This window comes from Rhincodon typus, chromosome 15, assembly GCF_021869965.1.
Source record: "Rhincodon typus isolate 14 chromosome 15, sRhiTyp1.1, whole genome shotgun sequence".
Lineage (NCBI taxonomy): Eukaryota > Metazoa > Chordata > Chondrichthyes > Orectolobiformes > Rhincodontidae > Rhincodon > Rhincodon typus.
Window position 1 is genome coordinate 52,259,269 of NC_063346.1, and position 24,518 is coordinate 52,283,786.

A 24,518-nucleotide genomic window follows, 5' to 3' on the forward strand; every position below is an offset into this window, starting at 1 on the left:
GCATGGAACAAAACCTTCGGGAGATCGGTGTGAAAGGAAAACCAAGATAGCTGGAAGGTAATGTGTAGTAAGTGGGTGGAGTCAGCGAGTGGGTGGGGCCTGAGAGCGGTATCTCGGTGGAGGGGGATCAGTTAGTGGGCGGAGTCAGTGTTCGGGTTAAGGCTGGGTGAAGGCGCCAGGGAATGGGGGTCTATATAAAGGAGCGTCGTTGAGTGGCTGTGTGAGGGAAGAATCAGTGTCGGGGCGGGCGAGGTCATTGGGTGGTGCCAGCGGGTAGGCTGGCCTGGGTACGGAGCGGTGCCAACGCATGGGCGGGGGTAATCTGCGGGTCGGGGCAATGGGCGGGGTCATTGGGTGGAGCCAGGGAAGGGGCGGGGTCTGTGATCGGCGCCGTGCTACGCATGGGCGTGACCATCTAGTGGGCGGGGTCAGTGAGTGGGCGGGGCTATTCAGCGGACCGTTTGTGGGGGCGGAGCAGGAGCAGGGTCTGTGAACGCTGTCATGGCGGCTGCGGTGCTGCGGGTGAAACGGAAACGCGGTGCTGAGCCAGCCGAGGCCTTCCTTCTCGCCTGCAAACGGTTGCGGGCTGCCGATGAGGCCGGCGAGCCTGGCTCTGGGCAGCATGTCGTGCGGACCCTGTTTAAGTTGGCCGCTACTGTCGGTACTCCGGTAAGGCCCGGCCGGGGACCTCAGTTTGTTTCCGATATTTCTGGTCGCGCATTCAAAATTGTTTCATTCTTTAAGAAAAGTATTTATTGACGAAAAGCTGCTGCTAACAAAAGCAAAGTATTACGTTTGTGGAATGAATTAGAGTTAACTTCTCGAGCCAAGTCATCGAGCTGTACAGCACAGAAGGTCCCTTCAGTCCAACTCGTCTATGCTGACCAGATATCCTAAATGAATCTAGTCCCTTTGCCAGCATTGGGCCCATATCCCTTTAAACCCTTGTTATTCATGTACCTATCTAGATGCCTTTTAAATGTTGTAATTGTACCCGCCCTCCTCTACTTCCTCTGGCAGCTCATTCCATGCACCCACCACTCTCTGTATGAGAAAGTTGCCCCTCAAGCCCCTTTTAAATTTTTCCCCTCAAGCCCCTTTTAAATCTTTCCCCTCTCACATTAAACCTATACTGTCTAGCCAAAACTACTTTTATTTTAGTGATTTATTTGTAGTCATCTCTCTGTAGGATGACCCCGTTCCAAGGCATGTGAAAGAAGCACTATCAAAAGACAAAGCTTTACTGGCCCTTAAACCTTCTGAGACCAGTGTTCGGCGTATCCAGCTCTGTGCACGAGCATCTTGCAAGACAACTAGTGAGAAGAATCGGTACAAAGTTATTGCTAGCCACAGAAGAACATTTTCCACAGAGTTTTCTGAATCTCAGTCAGATGATGTGAAGTGTGCGCACCAGCCTGAAACAGAAACTTCTGGAGATCGGTGTGAAGAAAACCAAGATAGCTGGAAGGTAATGTATATTGGCTCTTATTAAAGACAACTTTATTAAAAACTGCCTGCCTGATGAGCAATAATTGATATGAGACTGTTGTAAATGGAAATAACTGTTTACCAGTGAGTTGGCAATTCCCTTCTCCTGATATCTTCAGTTTGTGATTTATAAGAAGCTCTGCTATGTTAATCATTCTTCTGTTCCCCAGGTTACTGTCATCCTTTCTTTAGGATTTTGTGTCATGCTGGAATACATTTAAATGGCTGGCAACAGCCTTTCAGCATCAGTTGCAAGCGGAAATTCTTCATATGAGAGTTCAAGTAGAGAATGTTGATAAGCTGTGAGACTATGGTGAAGATATGTGGTTTCCAGTTGAATCTGTCTGAATCTCATACCCATAAACCTGCATGCACCAGCTTGAAAGAAATTAAATAGAAATGAGTAGAAAGCCAGCCATTGTCGTCCTCCTCCCCTCAAGTTATTTGTAATTTAGTGTTCAGTTTGACTTGTTGGAAGATCATTAGTTTCATTTGAACTAAAGTTGACAGCTAAGCTCATTTTTCTTATCATCGATCAAGTTTTAATGCTTCCTGGAGTAAGTAACAGAGGGTAGTCTGACATAATGAAGGTACCGCAGAGATTCAGAAATCAGGCTGTTTCTTGGGGTTGAATTGTGGGAAGACAAGTAAGATCATCAGCTATGAAAAGACGCTACTGAAAGGGAATTTTGTAAACATGTTAAATATATGTTAACACAGAAAAGATTAATATGAGGATGATGTTTTAAAATTATTCCAGGGTACTAGATTAACATTAAAATTGTTCGTAATGAAAATTTAGCATTAATGAAATTCATTATGTTAAAAATGACCTGTAGTTGGAATGACCTTCTGGATAAGATGCAAAGAAAAACCTTTTACCATGATTTAAGTCAGTTAATTAGTAATTGTAGATCTTTAATTCTGGAAGGATGAAATATTTGAAATTAGTAGCTTTCCTTATTAGTGAGAATTAAAGGAGGATGATAGGAAGTGAGGGGGGGAATGGTGCTTTGTTTGGTAAGGAAGGGGATGAAGAAAATAAGAGAGAAATGGCTGTAAACAGATTTGTTCTACAGTTTTCCAGCAATACTGAGACCCAGAGGGGTGCATTGAGTTATTTCTGATCTAGGTTAAGTTTTTTTTTTGAACAAACGTTCAAACACTTTTAGAAATATATATTGATGGTTCTTGTTTTTAAAGGAAACATCCTTTAGATGTAACAAAGACAATGTTGAATCTGCAGCAGAAATCCAAGTGTTTGATGTTGTCCAGCATAATGAACATCTTGAAAAGGACGAACGAGACTCAGAGCATAAACTCTTTAAGGTAAGGCCAGGTACTTGTGAAATTATCTGTTAACTTTTGCTGTCAATAATAGTTGAATCAAACAGTAGAGAAAGGCCTATTGCCCTAATTTACCTAGGCCAGCTTTCTGAAAGTACTCTGCAATTAATTCCGCTCTCTCTCTCCTCTGCACAATCCTGAACATAAAAATTAGGAGCATGAGTAGGCAATCTAGCCCTGCTGTGCCATTTGATGTGATTATCGCTGACCTCATCTCTGCTTCAATTCCAATTTCCTGCCCTCCCTCCATAACAGTTTAACCCATTACTAATTTAAAAATCCGTCTGCCTTCTCCTTTAAACTTCTCAATGTCCCAGCATCCATTACACTCGGGTAATGAATTCCACAAATTATCGACCTTTTGAAAGAAGTAACTTCTCCCCATCTGTTTTAAGTCTGTTACCCCTATCCTAAAGCTATGGCCTCTTGTGCTAGATTGCCCTACGTGAAGATCTTTTTTATGCCTATTTTGTCAATTCCCTTTAGCACCTTATATACCTCAATTATATCTCCTCTTCTAAATCCCAAAGAATATCTCTTTATTAGACAAATCTGTCATTTGTGGAATCAACCCTAGTGAACTTCCTCTGAACTGTCTCCAGTACAACTACATCCCGTCTCAAGTAAGGCACCAAAATTATACTCAATGCTCCAGGTGTGGAGTCACTAATGACTTGTACAGTTGCAGCAATACTTACCCACTTTTATACATCATTCCTTTAGCAATAAATGCAAAATTCCATTTGCCTACCTTATACTTGCTGTATCTGCAGACTAGTTTTCTGCGATAAATGCATGAGGGCATGCAGATACCTCTGCATCAAAGCACTCTGAAGTTTCTCTCCATTTAGATAATTTGCCTTTCCATTCCTCCAACCAAAGTGGATAACCTCATACTTATCCAGAGCTTTATCTGCCAGACATTGGCACATTTGTCTAATCTATCCATATCCATTGGTAGATGTATTAATTGCAACTTACTTTCTACCTATTTTAGTGTTATATGCAAATTTGGTTATAGTGCTTTTTATCCCCGCATCCAAGTCATCAATATAGATTGTAAATAGTTGGAGCTCAAGGACTGAACCCTGTGGTATCCCACCAGTTATACCTTGCCAACCAGAAAAAGATCATTTATCCTGACTCTGCTTTCTGATGGTTAGTCAATCCTCGAGCCAAAGCTAATAAATTATCCCTAACCCCATTGGTCTTGCCTTGTGTAATAACCTTCTGAGTGGTACCTTATTATGACATCCAGAAGGCATTTGATATACTTTATCTACTAGACCCCCATTATCCATGTTGCTTGGTAGATTTTCAAAGAACACTCAAAATAGTCTAACATAATTTATCCTTCACAAAATCATACTGATTGTGATGGATTGAATTTTGGCTTTCTAAATGTCTTCGATAACAAGGTGTAGAGCTGGATGAACACAGCAGGCCAAGCAGCATCAGGAGCAGGAAGGCTGACGTTTTGGGCCGAGACCCTAACTGGTTTTGTATTAGCACTTTTCCAATCCACAGGGACCTATCCTGTATCCAGGGAGATTTGGAATATTATAACTAATGGATCCACTTTCTCTGCTGCCACTTCCTTCAAAACCCCAGAAAGTAGGCCATAAACCCCTGAGAACTTGTGTACCTTCAGTTCTAATAGTTCACACAGTACCTTTTCCCTAGTGGTGATTGTTCTAAATTCTTCCCTTTCTATAATCTCTGCATTACATGTTACTATTGCAATGGTACTAGATTGCTTCAGTTTTCATAGTGAAGCAAACTACTGATTTAGTGACTCTGCTGTTTGAGTTCGCCACTATTGGGAGTTTTACTCCTTGTGAAATACTTAGTTGCACTTTGAAAGTTGTTTCCAACACTTTTTAGGTAGATCACAACTTTTGGGTAAAATTTCCATCTTTAGTCTGTTAAATTTCCCTTTTGCCTTCTGTTCCAAGGAAATAATCCCAACTTTCCAGTCTCCAATTGAAGACTTTCAATCTGAAACTATTCTAATTAAATGTCTTCTGCACTACCTCCATAACCTTGGTATCCTTCCTAATATGTGGTGACCGGACTGAGATAGAATACTGAGGTCCAGCCAGTGATTATTAGAGGTTTGGCTTCACTTCCTTGCTTTTCTTTGCAGGAAATAGTCTGTGTTTGGTTGAGACTTGCTCTTCTACTCTTCGCAATTAATTATAAAAAAAAACATCTTACAAGCATTGCTGGTAAATGCTACGTGAGCAGAAGTCACAAGCTAATGAAAGGTTAGAAGCAGGATTCTGGTTGGTTTAATGTTTGAGCAGTTGCTACCCTCTATAACTGCAGGTTTGTTCAGCTGATGACAGATCAGGTTAGAACACACGGTGGGGCACAAGTGTTTTACCCTGAGGATTGAAAATTTTCAGGTTCCTTTCTGATTTTCAGGGATTAGATTTTCATTCCCTCGAACTCATGTTGAGTAGTATAGTCACGTGGTAACATTGCCTTCTGTATTTGTGTTAATGTACGGATGTTTGGATTCACAGAAATAGAATAAAATAATTTATCAATATCCTCAATAATTTCAACCATCCATTAAATTTAAAGCCACAGCAATAGAAAGCGCAATATTTAATTTGGCACAAGATCATGGGTATAAATTGGGAACAAAAGGACAATTTAAAATAACTAACGAAACACGAAACACACTTGCCAGACGGTTGAGATCTAGCTCGAGTTTCCATTGCAAGTTTACAAAGTTGGAACATTTTAACCAGATAGTAAAAAGGATAGTAACTGTCTCAGATCTTGATCTCAGCTTTAAATTTAACAATTGACACAGTTTTTTTTTAAAATGGCGTCAACTGCCTTTTTTGTCATATGGTAGATACGCAACATTAGGCTCGAGATTCTACATTCATTTACCTGTAATTCATTAGTGATTTCAAGTTTTCCTGCCTCCCAGTTAAATGAGTATCCCTTTGCTAGATGTTTTGATTCTTCTCCCTTTCTTTGCAGCCTCCATTTCTCTTCTTCATCCGCCTTGCAAACTTCCTTTTCCCATGCCCTGCAGCCTACTCTCTCACCCCCACCCACAGCTGCCATCTCTCCCACCATCGTCCATGGCCTGTCTCTCTCCCGTGCCCCCAGCAGCCTCCCTGTTTTCCATGCCCCAGACAGGTGCCCCGCTGGCTGGTGCCCCTTGCCTGCTCCCACCACCCCACCTCATCACCCCAGTAGGTGCCCCTCTCTTTAGCGTCTCTGAAGCTTCCATCGCCTCGTACCTTATGGAGCCTCCCTGTCTTCCTTCAGTGTCTCTGTCTCCTCTTGTCTCATTGCCCCTCCAAACACTAGCAGGCTCCCTGTCACTCCACAACTCTTTGAATTTTCCTTCTTTCCCTAAAACCCTGGATATGGTTCATTCTCCCACCCTCAACTGAAAGGTAAACCGGCCCTCGGCCCATCCCCCCCCTTTTTAATTCATTCACGGGATTAGGGTGTCGTTGGCTGGTCAGCATTTATTGCCCATTCCTAATTGCCCAGCGAGCAGTTCAGAGTCAACCACATTGCTGTGAGTTTGGAGTCACATGTAGGTCAGACCAAGTAAGGATGGCAATGTCCCTCCCTAAAGAACATGAGTGATGGGTTTTTCCGACAATCGACAATGGATTCGTGGTCATCATTAGATTCTTAATTCCAGATATTTATCGAATTCAAATTCCACCATCTGCCATTGCAGAATTCAAACCCGGGTCCCCAGAACATTATCTGGGTCTCTGGATTAACAGTCCAGCGATAATACCACTAGGCCATCACCTCCCCCTTTCCTAGCTCTTTACTGGTGAAACTGTTGGCAGCAAGGACAGGAGAGTACCAGCCTGTGATTGAATAAGCAGCTCCTCACTATTTCCTTCCATTCTGTTTATGGTGATTTTTTTTTTTCCTGATTGGTCATCCCCAGATTCAATTTTCCCAGGTGTTGTGGGGAAAAATTTGTCCATCACTCAATATACTTTGTATGCTGTGAAAAGAAATGCTTTTCAGCTCAGCTGGTAGGTAAGGGGTTGGAGCTAAATATTCAGCACACTGAGGTGTATTGACTGACACGTGAGGAGATGTGGAATCGATTATGATTATGTTCGCTGGAGTTCAGAAGAATTGGTTGTGGGGTGGGGTAGTCTCAGAAACCTATAAAATTCTAACAGGGCTAAACAGGACAGATGCAGGAAGGACACTTCAGACGGCAGGGGAGCCTACAACTAGGGATCGTAGTCTAAGAATATTGGATAAACCATTTAGGACTGAGATGAGACGAAATTTCTTCACTTAGAAAGTTGGACAATCAGCCATGATCGTATTGAATAGTGGAGCATGCTCAAAGGACCGAATGCCTTACTCCTCCTCCTTTGTTTGTTTCAGGCATTGATCAAAAGCGAATCATCCTGACAACAGATGCCTTTGGTCCATTTCTTCCTCCTCCAACATATAGTAACAGTGTGTGCCATTTACAAGAGGCTCTGCAGAAATTCAACAAGGTTCCTTAGACACCACCTTCCAAACCCATGATCACACCGCCTGGAAGGTTAAGGGCAACTGATATATGGGAAGACCTCCTCCCAGAAACTCACCATTCTGACTTGGAAATATATTGTTGTTCCTTCAATGTGACTGGGTTAAAATCCTGGTACTCCCTCTATCACTGCATTGTGAATCTATCTACACTAAATGCACTACAGCAGTTCAAGAAGGTAGCTCATCATCCCCTTCTCAAGGGCACCTAGGGACAGGTAATAAATACTGGTCCAACCAGCTATGTCCACATCCTATGAGTGAATTTAAAAGAGTGAAGATCTGATCTATCCCATCTATAGCATGTCCTGATTGGGGACTAATATGTGTGGAAAGGTATGATCATGCTTGCATTTTTATTTCTATTTGTGGAATGGTGTGAAATTAGAGGAACCTTTTTAAAATAACCAGCACCTATGGGACCAGGAGTGTGCTGGTTGATCAAGAGGCCCAAGTAATCAATGTAAAAACACACACTAAGTAATACAGATCACTTATATATACATCACTGTTATACTTTATTTACAGTATGAATCACTTAAATAATAGTGCAACTTTGCCTTGTATGAAACTTACTGGCAGAGAGCTTCCTCACTTGAACGTTCACCTGACTACTCTGACATCGTGGAGACTGCAATAATATAGTCAACTTCCAGTATTTGGTTTTTATAATTTTTTGCTGGTTTATCGAGAGTACTAGTTCATAAGGTGCCGGTTAAAGCAAAGATGGCTGTAGTTTGGGAACTTAACTTGATTCCCGTACACTCTTTAACAAAAAACAGCTGCTGATGCTTTAGACAATAGAGGTTTTATTGTATTGATGTTAACAGTGGGGAGCTTTGCATAGCTTTGACGATAGTATTCTTCCCCATGTTTACCAGCTTTGGATGTGATCGGATTGTTTTCCATCCTTCAGGCCCCCTGTGGCAGTTAAACTTTGCCATCATGTTCTGACAAAATGTTGTTGAGCTGAAACATTAACAGGAATGACAGTATTCACAGCCAGAAGAACAATATCCTCAATTGATTTTACCACTTTTAAACTCCAGTGTAACTGAATGAATAGGCCAGTATTTAATGCGCATTCCTAATTGCTTTGGAGAAGGTGGTGGTAAGGTGACCTCTTGAATTATTGCAGCCCTCCAGTGCAGGGATACCCAAAGTGCTATTATGAACAGAGTTCCAGGACTTTGATCCAGCAATAGTGAATAAACAGTGTTATAGTTCTGTGTGGTATGTAACTCAGAGGTGATCTGCAGTTGGTAGTATACCAGTGCACCATAACTATCAGCTATGTGCCACTGTAACTGAAATCAATGGAGATTCATGTTTTCTTCAGCAATGAATAATCACTTCATGGCAGCCATTATTTTACTTAAGATTTGTTCTGTTTTAGGATCCTGACCTGGAGCAGGATGACACTGAGATAGTTCTGTGTAATTCTGTAAAAATGATCCGAGAGAAGCTTGCAGTGTCTGATTCTGGTCCAGGAACACAGCATCGGGAGAATATGGAGGAGTACGTTTATGACATATACTATACTGACAGCTATATTACAGGAGATGAAATTCAGGGTATTCTCTCGGTGATGCCGTGTTATGAAGAGAATGAACTGGTGAGTTACACAGTCTACTTGGTCTTCTTTCAAAGTGAATTTGGCAATAATTAGTCAAGTGTTTCCTGTTTGCTTCAAAACAAGATGGTATTTCAAGAAATAGGTAACTGGAGACCGTTTGTACGGTGATTCTAGGCTTTCTGTTGTAATCAATAGCCTTTGGGCATTGAGTATCTATGCAGACTAATAGGCGTCTTTGTGACCTGGGAAATGGTATGACAGTACAAACTGACGGGTATGTTCTTGGTACATTGTGTGATGTCACTTGTATTACAGGTTGTCGATGAACTGATTGCAGATGAAGCATATGAGGATGAGGATGATGAAAATGAAGAAAATAATTGGCGGAACGATTACCCAGATGAGGATTCATCTGAAAGTTACTGGAATAGTGAAGAAGATTCAGAGGAGGAAGATGAAAATTATAGGCAATGTATCAGAGAGAATGACTCTGATTAATTTTCACAGCAGTGGCATTATATTTATCTCTATCATCTTAATTTATGAACGGTAAAAACCTACATTCAGTTTATTGAAAGTATTACTGATTCATTGCAAATGAAAATGACACTCGTGTCAATTATATATGCTTATGAAAGTTTCTAGGCTAAAATGCAAATATGGTTATTGTGAATTGTAATAATTGAAGTAGAGAAGTTACAAGTCCATGTTTGGAGGGTGTTTCTTCTTGCTGTCCTGTTGGAAGTTAAAGAAGCCTAAAGAAATACCATTTATCTACCAACCTTAAGGTGAGATATTGACGCTCACGTGTTTGGAGTTCTCAACTGGGATACAATTCTGGAGGTGGTCCTGTGAGGAGTGCATTGGTACTGTGTCCATCTGCAGCTTGTGTAAGCATGGACATTGAATCTGAAAATGAACCCTTTAATCTGATTCAGTTTCCTTTTATTTAGCCAATACTCTCTTCATGCTAATAAAGCACCCCCATAACATGAGTTCTTGTATAGTAACCTTCTTTGTGGCACCTTATCAAATGACTTCTGGAAATTCAAATTTACAATATCGTCTCATACTCCTCTATTCACCCTACTTTCTTTATCCTTTAAAGAACACTAATAAATTTGTTAAAGCGTAATTTCCTTTTCACAAAACCACGTTGACTTTGCTTGATTGTATTATTTTCTAAATGTCCTACTCCTACTTAGTAATGGAACATAGCATTTTCCTACATGTTATTTTTTGTTCTATCAAAATAGTAAAAGGGATATCTTCATATTTATTCCTTCATTGAGTTTGATGGCTTAGGTGGAAGATGCTTTTGATTTTAGGTGAACTGAGAATGTTTTTTAAAAAAACATTGTATTAAAACAGACATCGATTTTATTTTTTTTACATTTATAGCATACCTTCAGGTGAATGACGAAGTAAGTCCAGAATTGCCATTTTTATTTAACAGCCATCAGCCCTGTTATAACAAAACTAAAACTTTTTTTTGAAAGGAATGCAATACAGAATCCCATGTACAGAACAGTGTGCTATGTAAACCTTGGGCAATGCTAATATCTCACTATAGTTAAAATGATTCAGGCTGGCAAATTGAGAGTACGTTCTGCCCTTTTATGAAAAAATTTGAAAACCAATTATTTTGTCTCATAATTTGGAAAGGTTTTCAATGTGACTTTCGTGTACACTCACAACAGCAGTTGTGTAGAAAAGCTAAACTGGGTAGTCATCTGAGTAGTAGTCCAAAATATTTTGCTCATCTGAACCCTTTTCTTGAGTAATTGTGGCTGATGGAAACCAGTACATGTCAGGCTTAGATTGAAACTGAGGTGGTTCAGGGCAATTCATGTTTGTGAAGTTCTGCCAACTTGTCAACCAAAACTATAAACTTAACATTTTATCTTTTATATTAAAAAAACACTTCATTGGAGAAGTTTTCTGTGGGATTCTGTCGAATTAAAATTTGAAATATATTCCAAAACAGTAATAGTTACGAAAAAAATCTGTTGTCTGAGAGTATGAAGTTGTAGCTTTATTTTCTGAAAGCTGGATTTTCCACCATGAAAAGGAAAAGACCACACAACAGCATGAGTGATCAAATCGGTGAATTGTAAGGATGACAAAAAAACTGACACAATTGTTGGGAGCAACTGTTAGTTTATCTCGTACTACCTATGCTTTTGCAAAAGAAAGTATCTTCTCATTTGTAGTGCTGTTGGTGAATCTGCCAGTGTCACCAGTGGCAGTGCAACAAGGGAAATGTAGTGTAAATCAAGTAATCACAAAGAAAGAAGGAAACTTCGGAAATACTCCTGTATCACTGTGAAAGTGGAAAAAGTTGGGCAAGACAAATATCCTAGCATAGTGTTTGGCCATAAAATATTCCAATCCAAGCTACAGAACAAAGGGCTGAACTTTTGAATAACATTTTGTGTGGTGGCTGCAACTTTCACTTATACAGTACCTTAACAGAGACAGGGTGAGTCACTGATACTTTAGAAATAAAAGGACATGTAAAATCTTGTTTGTATTAGCCTATAATTTACAAACTATTCCTTTGCACCAGGTAAGCCTACTAGGTTGACAACATTTGGGTTTTAAAAAATATTAATTGAATAAATGTTTTTGACGTTAAGGTGAAACGAGCTGTTCTTTCCGTAATATACATCTTGGCGGGGGGTAGCGTATATATTTCATGGTGTAAAGTATAACAAAACACAAATTCACAGATTTAATGCTGATCAGTTTATTCAGTCTAACATCAAACTCGAGTATTGCAGGTGTGAGGGATGTAGTTAATAATTTTCTTGTCAACTCTGTTCATCTGTTGTGTCAGAACTCGACTGTTCTGTACTGTCATCCTTGTCGATCGTGACACAGTAAAATAACAGCTGCAAGCTTTTGCCAGATTTACCTGTGTAGAAAAGGAGTAGTTGGAACATTTATCTGTTCAAATTAAAAATTTCCATCTATGTTAAACAACTTCCTCTGAAGCCCCGTAAAAATCTATTCTTCTCACTCTAGCTTCTCGGACAGTCCCTACTGTAGTTGGCTACACCTTCTATGCAACATTTTTAGGACAACTTAGTAACATTTTTGCTGCGACAACAGGCTGAAACTCTGATGCTTAGTCACACTGTTGTATGTGAGTGACAAATAGCTGCTTGGTCAACTAATCAGCATATGGATTATATGCTATGAATTTCTATTCAAATAAATAGGAAATGACCCTTAAATTAATGTGAAAAGGAGAAAAAAATTGCTGGAAGAGAAGGAAGATTTTATAAAATCCACCTTGTGGTGGTTACAGCCTTAATTCAAAACTACTGTATTTCAACTGTCAGCTTGGGAGGTTTTCTTAATTTTGCATAAATGAAAACAACTTCTTCTAATTTTTTTTACTCAATGCACCCAATTCCACAGAAATAAAAAGGAATGAGACCAATGAAGCTGTTACTATTAAATTCGTTCAGGTTTTTTGGTTTTGAATCAATCAATGGCTTACATTTGTGTAAAAGGTATTGTTTTGAAATGAGAGATTTAATCATATAATCCTTACAGTACATTTGGCCCATTGCATCTGCACTGACTCTCCAAAGAGCACCTCCCACCTGATTTAAGAGATGGTCAGTGGGCAATAACTTGACCTAGGCAGCAATGCCCAAGTCTTATGAAAAAACGTTGAGTATAGGAGTTGGGACATCATGTTGCAGCTGTACAGGAATGTACAGCTGTACAAGTGAGGCCACTTTCAGAAAACTGCATACAATTCTGGTCACTCTTTTACAGGAAGAATGTTATTAAATTTGAGACGGTGCAGAAAAGATATACAAGGAGGTTGCTGGAATTGGAAGGTTTGGTTAGAGAGGGCCTGAATAGGCTGGGGCTTTTTCCCTGGAGTATCAAGAGGTTGTATCAAGACCTTGTAGAAGTTTATAAAATCATGAGGGGCATGGACAGGGTAAGTAGTCAAGGTCTTTTTCCTAGGGTGAGGAAAATCCAAGACTAGAAGGTATAGGTTTAAGATGAGAGGGACAAGATTTAAAAAGGACATGAGGGATAACTTTTCATGCAGAGGGGGTGGTGCGTGGATGGAACAAACTGCCAGAGGAAGTAGTGGAGGTGGGTACAATTACAACATTTAGCCATCCGGATGCTTTTTATGTGAGTAGGAAGGGTTTAGAGGGATATGGGCCAAATGCTGGCATATGGGACTCGGTCAGATTGGGCTGTCTGGTCAGCATGGACAAGTTGGACCGAGGAGTCTGTTTCCGTGCTGGATGATTCTATGACTCTAATTATTAAAAGTTTGCCTTTGAGTCATAGACTTTCCAGTCACATTTCAGTTCTTGCACATTAAAATCAAGGCTGATCCTTTAATGCATTACTGACGGGATGCTGTGTTGTTGCAGGTGCTGTTTCTCAGATGAGATATTAAACCAAGGCCCTATCATCCACTCAAGTGGATTTTAAAAAAATCCAAGGCATGACTTTAAAGAAAAGCAGGGGAGTTATCCCTTGTGGTGTGGCCAATATTTTTTTCTGCAGTCAGCATCAGAGAAACAGATTGTCAACACCACAAGTAGGCTCAGGGCTTCACGTGCTTTCAGTCTCACTGTTGAGGAGGTATTAGATGACTTGTCATTATTTTTCAAAAAGGACAATATGCCAATTGAAAAATTTTGGCATGAACATATCCAGCAGAATCTACAAGACGCAAACAATTTGTTATTTAAAAGCTCATTATTTACAAACACATTGTTTAAACCTACTACCTACTTGTAATTCTTTTGATACAAGGAGGCCATTTTGTCTTTACTAGGAAGTGACCAATGACAAAGACTGGTAGTCCAGACAATGTAACTGCGATCCCGATCAGGGAATTAACACTGTCGGTGTATGCGGGTATTGCTGTCAAGCATGCTGTACACAGACAGAATAAAATTGGGCAAAGCAGGTTGAGCTGATTGGTGAGAAAGAAAAGAGGTTAGACTTGTAAGAACTGTAAGGAATAAAATCAAAGTTATAAGATCTGTATTAAACTGTAAATTAGCCACCAGCAATCAGACTAGTAGAATACATTGAGTTCATTATTCTACACTTCAGAAAAGATAAACAGGCCATGGAGTAACTGCAGTGCAGATTCGCACTATGCCAGGTTAAGAGGATTAACTGACAAGGGCAAGTTGCTTGGACTCAGTTCATATTCCCTTGAATGCAGGTTGTTAAAGGGAGACCCAATTGAGTTATTCAAGATGATTAAAGGATTTGGTCAGATTGGTAATTTCCTCAGGTGAACAGTCCAGAAGAAGGGCACAAAACCTTAAAAGCAGAGCTAAATTGTTTAAGGTTAATGATGGGAAGCATTAAATATACTAATAGTCTGGTGTACTTATTGCTCAAAAACTATTTTGATGTCAGCCTCGCTTCACTCTGTTAGAAATCTTTAATCTTAGATTTTATGAAGTAGTGAATCCAATTACATAATTTGGAATTACACCCCCCTCCCCACTGCGAAGGCAGTGTCTGTTAAGTCACCTCACAGCTGGTGATTCTTTCTGAGAGAGCTTGAGAAGCATCACAACCAAAGGTGCTTCTGTTATCAATTAAATGTATATGTATTTTTTAAAGCATGAGTCACTGGGCAGTAATTAAGAGTGGGATACCAGATTCCAATTTTTTTTTCCTCCATTCTCACCAAGCAGTGAAGGCAGTTCAAGTCCCATCTGCTGTAGAGGTGTGCAATAACATCTCTGAAAAGGTTGATTAGAAAATACCTATCCATTCAGTAAAGACCATGGGTCAAACAGCTAATACATCTGGCTTTATGTGGTGGCTTATGTTTTAAAAAAAAAAGTCATTCATGAGACAAGAGTGACGCTGGCAAGGCCAACAGTTGCTGTCCATCTCCATCTGCTCTTTAAAAGGTGACGGCAGGCTACCTCTTGGGATACTACATGCACCCAAAGCACTGATTCATCTTTTCTGCTGTGGTTTAGTACAATCAAGTGGGCTGATAGGCTATTTTAGTGGACAGTTGAAAGTCAACCACCTTGCTGTCACTCTGAGGTCACTTGTAAACTCGACAAGAAGGCATATTTACTTCCCCAAAAGATATCAATGAACAAGATGGGTTATTCATGATATTCAATTATAGTTTCATAGTCTCCATAGCTCGCTATGGAGCTTTAACTAGCTTTCAAATCCAGATTTTATTTGGTAATTAATTGAACTTGCCCTACCATGGCAGCTAGAGAAGTTTATGAACCCGTAGCCTCAGAGAATTAACTTAGGATTCTTTATTACTAGTACAGTAATGTTACCACTATGCCTTTGTTACTTCCTTTCCCCTGAAAATATACACTAAGTAGCTCATTCTTAAAATGTTTCTCAACAATATTCTCCCTATCCTTGTCTAGGTATTTACTCCTTACATTGGGTGTGGTTTACAACATGCCTGAGATGTCAGGCTTTGCAGCAGGGGCACCACAATCAAACCTAACACTGATCTGATGCTTTCCAGTAGAGCTTAGTGGATAATTAGTATAACCAAATTGATTTTTCTCTTGGCTAACTCAGAGAAACAGAGGGCAACTGTACTTATTCCCATTCTAAGATTAGTAAACTCTTCATAATAGAAGAATAGGAACATCTTGACCTTAGTCGATTTATTTATTGGATAAACTTTCTGATCTCCTGGATTTTATTTCTGTATATGTAGGGCTTACCTTTAGAGGCCTGCGTCTGTTTGGCTGCTTAAAACGTAGGTAGATGTTCCCAATGATAGTCAGTCCCTTAAAGAACCAATAACTGAAGCTATAGTAGTAAATGAGTTCAAATACATCCTCCACAATCAGGAAGAACATTGTTAATGTACCCTGCCAAGAGTGAACATTATCATTAGACATAAATTAGAATTGTAGCAAGCCTTGAGGAATCCTTTATTACATTCTTAAGAGGGAAAGCCTGGGGGACTTTTTATTCAAAGGTGTCTACTTCGAAAAAAAAAGTTCAAACATGCAGTGAAACAGCTGCTAAATCTTTTGCAAGCCTTTATTAGGTCATCTTGCCACTACTGCACTCATATCACTAAGGCAGATGTAATTCATGAGTGGTACCATACAAAGAAGCACAGGCTGTGACTTTGGTCTAGCTTTGATCCAGAGTTAATCTAGATCAGCCCAATCAGAGCAAAACATACTATTTGCTGAATAAGGTATTTAAACAGTTGATAACCAAGGTCAGATAACTTAGATGTCAGCTGCCAGGAAGTTCTAAAACTAGCTTCTATTATTTTCAATGGAGGGTTCTCACAATCCCAATTAGATAAAATTCATCAATGTCACTAGAAAATCCTGTTATCAAGGAATCTAAACATGGTTAGAACTAATGATTAACATGTTACAAAAGAAACACTCTGGCACTGGAATTCTATTTAGTAACAAATTAGAGTCTCTACAGATCGCTGGAAAATGGGTCTGACCTTGGTTTTGCCAAGGGCTGTCCCATATTAAATCCTGCCATTTTCCATAGGACACTGACAAATTTACTTGCTCCCTTAACAAGAGCTAAAGAGATTTTTTTGGAAAGTTGCTAAAAAAACCTGCAAAAGTCACAAAATGTTCACATGGGGAAAGTTAATTGATCCAGCAGAGGATTAATTACCTTACTGAAGTAAGGTTCATACTTGCTCCTTCAGGATCATACAAACAGAAATAGAGATTTCTTCAGGTAGGCTTCTGCATTAGTGAAACAGCATACTGACAATGCTTCAAAGGTAAAAGTTTTGGGTTAGTAAAGTAGCCAAACAAGTAATTTTGTTCCTGAAATTTGCAATTTTCTTTCGAACAATCAAAAGACTTGAGTTTCATTTAATGTGTTTCACAACTTCAGAACATTACAAACTGCTGAAGCACTTTTGTTATATAAACATTGTAAAGTTGGAATGACTGTCTTAAGACTAGGTCGTTCTACAGGATGTCTACTTTTTTTGAAAAATGTGGGGCCAGGTATCTGCAGTTGAGATGATTTTGGAAGACCTTAAAAACAGTTGCATGGCATGAGCATCCCCATTTCTGATAGATCTTATTTCCACTAGCTCTCACCTGGGGAATGAGACAATTTATTTTTTCCTCAAGGCCTCGTCTTTTGCTTTTTGGGGGCATTTTTCATATAATTAACTCAATTATTGGGTGATGCTGTTGTATAATAATAATACCTTGTCTATACATGTTTTAACATTTGGACCATGTGGATTCAACTTTCCATTATAGTAATCACACAGAAGTAAAGCATTAATTTCCTAGTTACTACAATATTCAAGTTAGTACAAAAAAACAGCATAAGTTATTGGGATAGATTTTTCTCTGATTTGATAGTCATTTTGTAAGCGTAGGTAGGAGTTGTGCATGGGATCCTGTGGAATCCCCATCATTAGCACACTCAGAAGAAATTGATTGGAAAATCAAATTTTCCACTGCGCAATTTCACTACTCTGGGAACCCTCCATAAAAATCAAAGACTTCAGATAGTCCTGATGAAGTTAAGTAAAATAGTTACTCAGAAAAAGTTAGATTTTTAAATAGATAGTCTAACTCATAAGTAATTATTTGCCACCCTACTCACCTGGCACTGTATCCCCTACACATTTCATCAGCTTACCATCTGGCAGGCTACCCCATTTCCTAGTTGGCAACCTACCTACCTCGCCCTCTAACCCCTATTAATCTGGCACCCAATCCTCACAGCATTCTGAAGTCACACTTATCTTAAGCAAATACCCTTTAACAACAGCTGTCAAAGTAGCTGTCTGGACCTTTAAATGTTTGATTTGACAGCTGATTGGTGTGACAAGGGGTGTGGTTTGTCATTCTTTGAAAGTTTTACTCTATGTAAGTGGAATCTCAGAAAAATGCGGAGCTCGCTTCTTTCGTTAAAAACAAGGGCTGGATTGGCAATCTGCCTGGGATTGCCACTCACTGGAAAATCTAGCCCATTGTTTCTATTCACAATAACCGACACACACATCTACACATGACCCTCTACTCCTGCAGCAGGGTCTATACCACCACTTCTTGCCCTTCTTGCAAAAAGCCACTCATACTGTCCAAAACTGGCTGTCTGTACCTGCTGCACTGCCAACTCCTGGCTCTCAGCAAAAGGCAGCCTTGGAAACTCCCTCATTGCCAGCACTTATTTTCCTAACTGCTTGCTGTTATAAAATCATAGTGTCACACAGCACAGAAACAGACCCTTTGGTCCAACCAGCCCATGCCGACCATAATCCCTAACTAAACTAGTTCCTCACCTGCCCGTGCTTGGCCCATATCCCTCCAAACATTTCTTATTCACGTACTTATCTAGATGTCTTCTAAATGTTGTAACTGTACCCGCATCCACCACTTCCTCTAAAAGTTCATCTTACACACGAACTGATTCGGTGTAAAAAATTTGCCCCTTACGATTTTTTAAAATCTTTCTCTCACCTTAAAAATATGCCCATCAGTCTTGAAATTCCCCACCCCAGAGAAAAGACACCTGCCATTCAACTTATCTGTACCCCTCATTATTTTATAAACCTCTATAAAATGACCTCTCAACCTCCTATGCTCTCGTGAAAAAAGATCAGCCTCTGCTTATAACATCAAACCCTCATTTCCTGGTAAATCTCTTCTTAACCCTGTCAAGTTTAATAGTATCCTTCTTATAACAGGGAAACCAGAACTGGACACTAAAATTTTATGGAAAGCCTATCCAACAAAATTATAAATACTTAACAATAAATATGTAATTCCTTCAAGAATAGTGATTGCATTTCTGAAGTTCTTCATTGACTGTAAAGTTCTTTGGCTGATTCTGTTGTTGTGAAAGAACCTATAGATCTTCCATTGAAAAGAGCATCTAAATTCATGTAAGTTAGTTGTCAATCAGGTGAAACTGAAACCTCTGCGGGCTAACAACTATTTTCAAAGTAAAAACCGAAAGAACAGTGGTTGCTGTAAATCAGAAACAAAAACAAATTGCTGGAAAAGCTCAGCAGATCTGGCAGCATCTGTGGAGAGAAATCAGAGTTAAGGTTTCGGGTCGAGTGACTCTTCCTCAATTCATGGTTTTCTTGATCTGCTTTCTATTCTGTTTGCTTTTCATAGCCATGCTATTTTCAATGCTTTGTTCCAGATGTCTGAAAATGGCATTATTAAGTTGTGCCGAGATGGTACTCGGGGGTAGCTCTCGCACTATTCCAAATGTCAGTATTTTAGACAAAGCATGTTGACTTCTGTGTTATTTCTTATAGATCGAAACATCATGTTGAGGAGTTATGACAGAATTAACCTTGTCTTATTATAGAGCACATAATAGGACACTTGCTGTTGAAATAGTGAAACACATGGCTCGTCAGGGTTTCCATTCTGTAACTACCTTACAAGTCAAAATTTTTCATTGTGACTGCAGTTGCAGGAAAAGAATATGTGATGACAGCATTGAGATCGAATTCTTACGTTTATGAGTAGTGCTGCGACTGGTGTGAATTGGGTCACATGGATCATGGACAGTATTTGAGGGAGGTGACCCTCACGAGCTGCAACAAAGTACAACCTAATAGGGGAAGAAGAAAACATTATGTTAAAAATTTCTTGATTTTATTTAATTTTGCACAGAATATTGTGATTTCTTCACACTTAATACACTCTGCTGACAAATTATTCATCTACTGACAATTTAAAATTGATTCTGTGCTTAAGAATTAAGTTAATTAAGCAATGTAAATAACATAAGAGGGGAATTACACAACAATTTTGAGCTAAGGAACTTTGTATTATAAGTAGATTGCATGTTTTCATATAAAATATACAATAACAAAGTTCATAGAATTTTTAATACTGTAGTTTTTCTAAAGCATTTCTCAATGGGAAAAGAAATCATTTTCAGTTATGTAGAAAACAGCATCATTAAAAAAATGGTTTGAAGAGGCTCTTAAAGGAGAGAACATTTTAGGCAGAGTAGTCTAGAGAGGATATTCCACAGACTAAGCTGTTCTACCCGAAAACAGTCACCAAACACTGATGAGAAAGTGCAAGAAGAGGAAGTGTACAGGAGGTCAGAAGTGGAAGACCAAATTTCTACATTGGGAATCAAGCCAATTAATTCTTCACCTTGTTCTACCAGGCAGCACGTAAAAAAATGCTGCTGAAATGATGAAACATTCTGACAGTCTTTCCACACAAGGGAAATGCTGATAAAAGTTGCAGGTATCATGAGACTAGTGCAGAGGCCTGAGTTATAGCTCTGGAAACTTGAGTTCAAATCGAACCACGGTAATATGGGAAATTTAAATTCAAATACCTAATCTGGTATAAAATACTGGTCTCAATAATAATGATCATGAAATTGCTGAATTGTCATAATACACATCCAATGTCCTTGGGAGAAATCTGCTGTTCTTAGCTGGTTGGGCCTACAACTGACTCCAGACCTACAGTATTATGGCTGACTTTTAACTCTTCTTTGACATGCCTAGCGAGCAACTAAACTGTATTCAAACCAGTACGGAGAAGGATAATATGAACTATACTAGACAGACCACTTAATACCAACTTAGGCACTGAAAACAACAAAAGCACTCTCTGCTCAGTTGAACTTGCAAAGCCATCCTACTACCTGGGGACATGTGCAAGAACTAGAATTGCCCCACAGACTAGTCAAGTAACAAACTGACAGTCATAGTCACCAAATTATACTTCATGGCCAATCTCACAGACTTCTTAATAATTAGAGGAGGAAGAGCGCTAGCATTTAATGGGAGGGAATGGCCGTGGGAGTCCTCAAGATTCTAAGGTTTGGAGTAGATTTGTGGCTCGAGTTGTGGGTGTTGAGGTTGTTGAAGTTGGTTGGCTCGCCGAGCTGGTTTCTTGTTTCGCAGTTGTTTCGTTACCATGCTTGGTAACATCCTCAGTGCAGCCTCTGATGAAGTGTCGGTGTGTTTTCCCGCCTGGTTTTTAAACTCTGGAATCTGTTGAGATGGATTGCCTCACTTCCAGTTTTCCTTCGTAGTGGGATGTATATAGGGTCGAATTCAATGTGTTTATTAATAGCATGCTTCGTGGAGTGCCAGGCTTCTAGGAATTCTCGTGCCTGTCTCTGCCTAGCTTGTCCCAGGATTTTGGTGTTGTCCCAGTCGAAATGGTGGTTCTCCTTGTCAATGTGGATTGAGATGAGTGAGTATTGGTCGTGTCTTTTTGTAGCCAGTAGCTGTTCATGTACTCTTGTTGTTAGTTTCCTTCCAGTTCCAAAAAACTGGGTCAGAAGATGCCTACACGAACAACATCAAGAAGATACTACAGGCCCCAACACATTCATCACGCTACCTTACATCAGAGACACACAACGGAACTCAGCACAAGACTCCTACGACTGCTAGGCATCAGAGGGGCACACAAACCCACGTCAACCCTATGACAACTGCTCACCTAAAGACCCACTCCCCGCCATGGACAGGACCAATGTCATCTACAAGATCCCCTGCAGAGACTGTGAGAAACACTACATCGGACAAACAGGAAGGAAACTAACAACGAGAGCACATGGACACCAACTGGCTACAAAAAGGCATGACCAATACTCACTCATCTCAATCCACATTGACAAGGAGAATCACCATTCTGACTGGGACAACTCCAAGATCTTGGGACAAGCTAGGCAGAGACAGGCACAAGAATTCCTAGAAGCCTGGCACTCCACGAAGCATGCTATTAATAGACACATTGAACTCGACCCTATATACATCCCACTACGAAGGAAAACCAGAAGTGAGGCAATCCATCTCAACGGACTCCAGAGTTTAAAAACCAAGCGGGAAAACACAGCGACTCTCCATCGGAGGCTGCACTGAGGATGTTACCCAGCATGGTAACGAAATATCTGCGAAATAAGAAACCAGCTCGGCCAATCAACCAACCTCAACAGTCCTCAAGATTAGTTCAGGAATTCAGGACTTCATGAAGTCTGAAGGCATCAGGACAAACATGGACAAGGAAAACTTGTAGTTATCATCACCCATTACCCTATCTGATGAAGTGAGACCGTCTGCCCTTGACTTCAAGGCTGCAATTGACTGAATGTAGCATCATGGAGCCCCAGCAAAACTAGAGTCAACAGGAATCAGGGGTGTCTGCTGGTTGGAGTCATAACTGACACAAAAGAAGATGGTTATGACTGTTCAAAGTCAGTCATCTCAACTTCAAGAAATCTCTGCAGGAGTTCCTTAGAATAGTGCCCTAGGCCCTACAATCTTCAGCTGCTTCTTTAATAAACTTTACTCCACCATACGGTCAGGAGTGGGAATGTTCACAGATGATTCCACAATGTTCAGCATTATTTACAACTCCACAGATGCTGAAGTAGTTCATGTTCAAATTCAGCAATATCCAGTTTTGTGCTGAAAAGTGGCAAGTAAAACTTGCACCACACAAACCGGGTAATGATTATCTCCAACAAGAGATAATTTAATCACTGCCCCTTGACATCACCATTACTATCAATGTCTGGGGTTTGACATTGATCAGAAACTAATCTGGACTAGCTATGTAACTACAGTGGCAACGAGAGCAGGTCAGAGGCTGGGAATCCTGCGGTAAGTCACTTCCTGACTCCCCAAAGCCTGTCCATTATCAAAGTGTGATGGAATACTCCCCTACTTGGCCTGGATGTGTGCAGTTCCAACACTTAAGAAGCTTGAAACCACCCAGGACAAAGCAGCCTGCTTGATTAGCCCCTTCGACGGTACCTTCCAAACCCATGATCACTTCCATCTCGAAGGACAAGGGCAGCAGATACGTGGGAACACGACCACCTGCCAGTTCCCTCCAAGCCACTCACCATCTTGACTTGGAAATATATCACCATTCCTTCAGTGTTGTTGAGTCAAAATCCCGGAATTCCCTCTCTAATGGCACTGTGGGTCTATACATTGACTGCAGCGGTTAAAGACGGCAGGTCACCACCACCTTCCTAAGGGTAAGTAGGGATGGGCAATAATGAAACAATATGCAGACAAACTTGGTTAAATAGTAGTAAAAGAGATTGTGTTGCCACTTTATTGCACTGGATTGTCAACTGTGGTTTATTTTAATTGTGAACAAGATGAAGTTTTTAACTTCCTTAAATCTCTAAATTCCATAAACAATAAAAGCCTGTATGCCATAGATGATTTGTAAAAAAATAATGCTTTCTTTAATGTTGCAGCTCCGTGAAGAGGGACATCTTGAGAAAAATTACTATGCTGCGTAAAATAAACCAAATTCTACACACAATTCAATTTTAGCAATTATTAATGGAGTAACTTTATAGATACAGCGAAATACATTTATGGAAAATTGAGCACTATTTTACAGAAACATATTAAAAACAGATTACCAATGAGAGATGACATTATACAAACAATGTAATTAGATTTACTCTACCATTTACTGGGAGTTGGAAGGGAAACCTACCTTGAAGTTACCATAATTGATGCATTAAGAGAACCATAACATGACAGAGCGACTGCTATTGGGATGATCCACTTCATTACTCCAAGGGTCTCTTTTGCAAATGTCTAAAGGCAAAAAAGTTCTTCACAGCACCTAATAATTTATGATTTGTAAGTTTTATTTTCTAAAATAATCATGATAGTACATGAGAAAAAAATCCATACAACTGACCTATCTACTGCCAGTTACAGCTTGAGTCTTTTATTTTTCTCAAAATACATGAGATAAAATATGTTTTCTAATTGAATCTCTTTCTCCAAAAGATAATGGTTTTCTTTGACCAGGTTAACTGAAAGTGGAGTCTTTAAATTCTTATGCCAAGAAACAAAAAGCTCTGGATGAATAATCTACAGACAATAAGACAAGGACCTGCTTTAGGGCAGAGCACCCATAGAATGTTATAGGGTTATAGAAAATCATAATTTGTTGAGTAGGTTTGATGCAAGTCTGTCTATTTCTGTCCCCTCCATTTAATTTAGTACATGTACATCCCTGGTAGATTTATTTTAAACAGATCAAATTAGCTTTGTTTTCCTAGAGTGCTGAAGGGTGCTTTTAAACTGTTGGGTTTGTCCTGAATAAAAGGCCAAAGACTCACTTATACTGGCTGTGATTGCAGCAGCACTGGGGCCTCAGAGAACAGACATCAACCGAAAAAAATGAACATTTAAAGGGGCCTGGCAACTATCGTCTCAGTTTGAGTTCCATGGTCGTCAGGAAGGATGTTATGAAACTTGAAAGAGTTCAGAAAAGATTTACAAGGATGTTGCCAGGGTTGAAGGGTTTGAGCTATAGGGAGAGGCTGAATAGACTGGGGCTGTATTCCCTGGAGCGTCAGAGGTTGAGAGATGACCTTACAGAGGTTTATAAAATCATGAGGGGCATGGATAGGGTGAATACTCAAAGTATTTTCCCGGGGATGGGGGAGTCCAAAACTAGACAGCATAGGTTTAAAGTGAGAGGGGAAAGATTTAAAAGGAACCTAAGGGGCAAGTTTCTCATGCAGAAGGTGGTGCGTGTATGGG

The 24,518-nt window shown here is 39.8% G+C and overlaps 2 protein-coding genes across 2 annotated transcripts in view; one reads left to right on the forward strand and one right to left on the reverse strand.

Moving 5' to 3' along the window:
• Window positions 1-447: 447 nt before the first annotated feature.
• Window positions 448-10,113, forward strand: slc7a6os (solute carrier family 7 member 6 opposite strand). The gene is made up of 5 exons (XM_020515204.2): window positions 448-669; window positions 1,190-1,468; window positions 2,692-2,817; window positions 8,783-9,001; window positions 9,278-10,113. The coding sequence occupies exons 1-5, from the start codon at window positions 502-504 to the stop codon at window positions 9,458-9,460; spliced, it is 975 nt and encodes a 324-aa protein (XP_020370793.1). The 5' UTR covers window positions 448-501; the 3' UTR covers window positions 9,461-10,113.
• Window positions 10,114-11,690: 1,577 nt separating this feature from the next.
• Window positions 11,691-24,518, reverse strand: part of LOC109915551 (Y+L amino acid transporter 2-like) — a 98,051-nt gene continuing 85,223 nt past the window's right edge. The window contains exons 6-9 of the mRNA XM_048605810.1: window positions 19,465-19,561; window positions 15,694-15,843; window positions 13,745-13,928; window positions 11,691-11,879 (exon numbers count right to left, since the gene is read on the reverse strand). Coding sequence (XP_048461767.1) covers window positions 11,776-11,879; window positions 13,745-13,928; window positions 15,694-15,843; window positions 19,465-19,561 — 535 coding nt within the window. The 3' untranslated portion in view covers window positions 11,691-11,775. The remainder of the gene's footprint in view (window positions 11,880-13,744; window positions 13,929-15,693; window positions 15,844-19,464; window positions 19,562-24,518) is intronic.

Coding starts and splice junctions, on each gene's coding strand:
- slc7a6os (XM_020515204.2), top strand. CDS start 502: ATGGCGGCTGCGGTGCTGCGGGTGAAACGGAAACGCGGTGCTGAGCCA. Junction 1,469..2,691: donor AAAACCAAGATAGCTGGAAG/GTAATGTATATT, acceptor TTGTTTTTAAAG/GAAACATCCTTTAGATGTAA. Junction 2,818..8,782: donor CAGAGCATAAACTCTTTAAG/GTAAGGCCAGGT, acceptor GTTCTGTTTTAG/GATCCTGACCTGGAGCAGGA.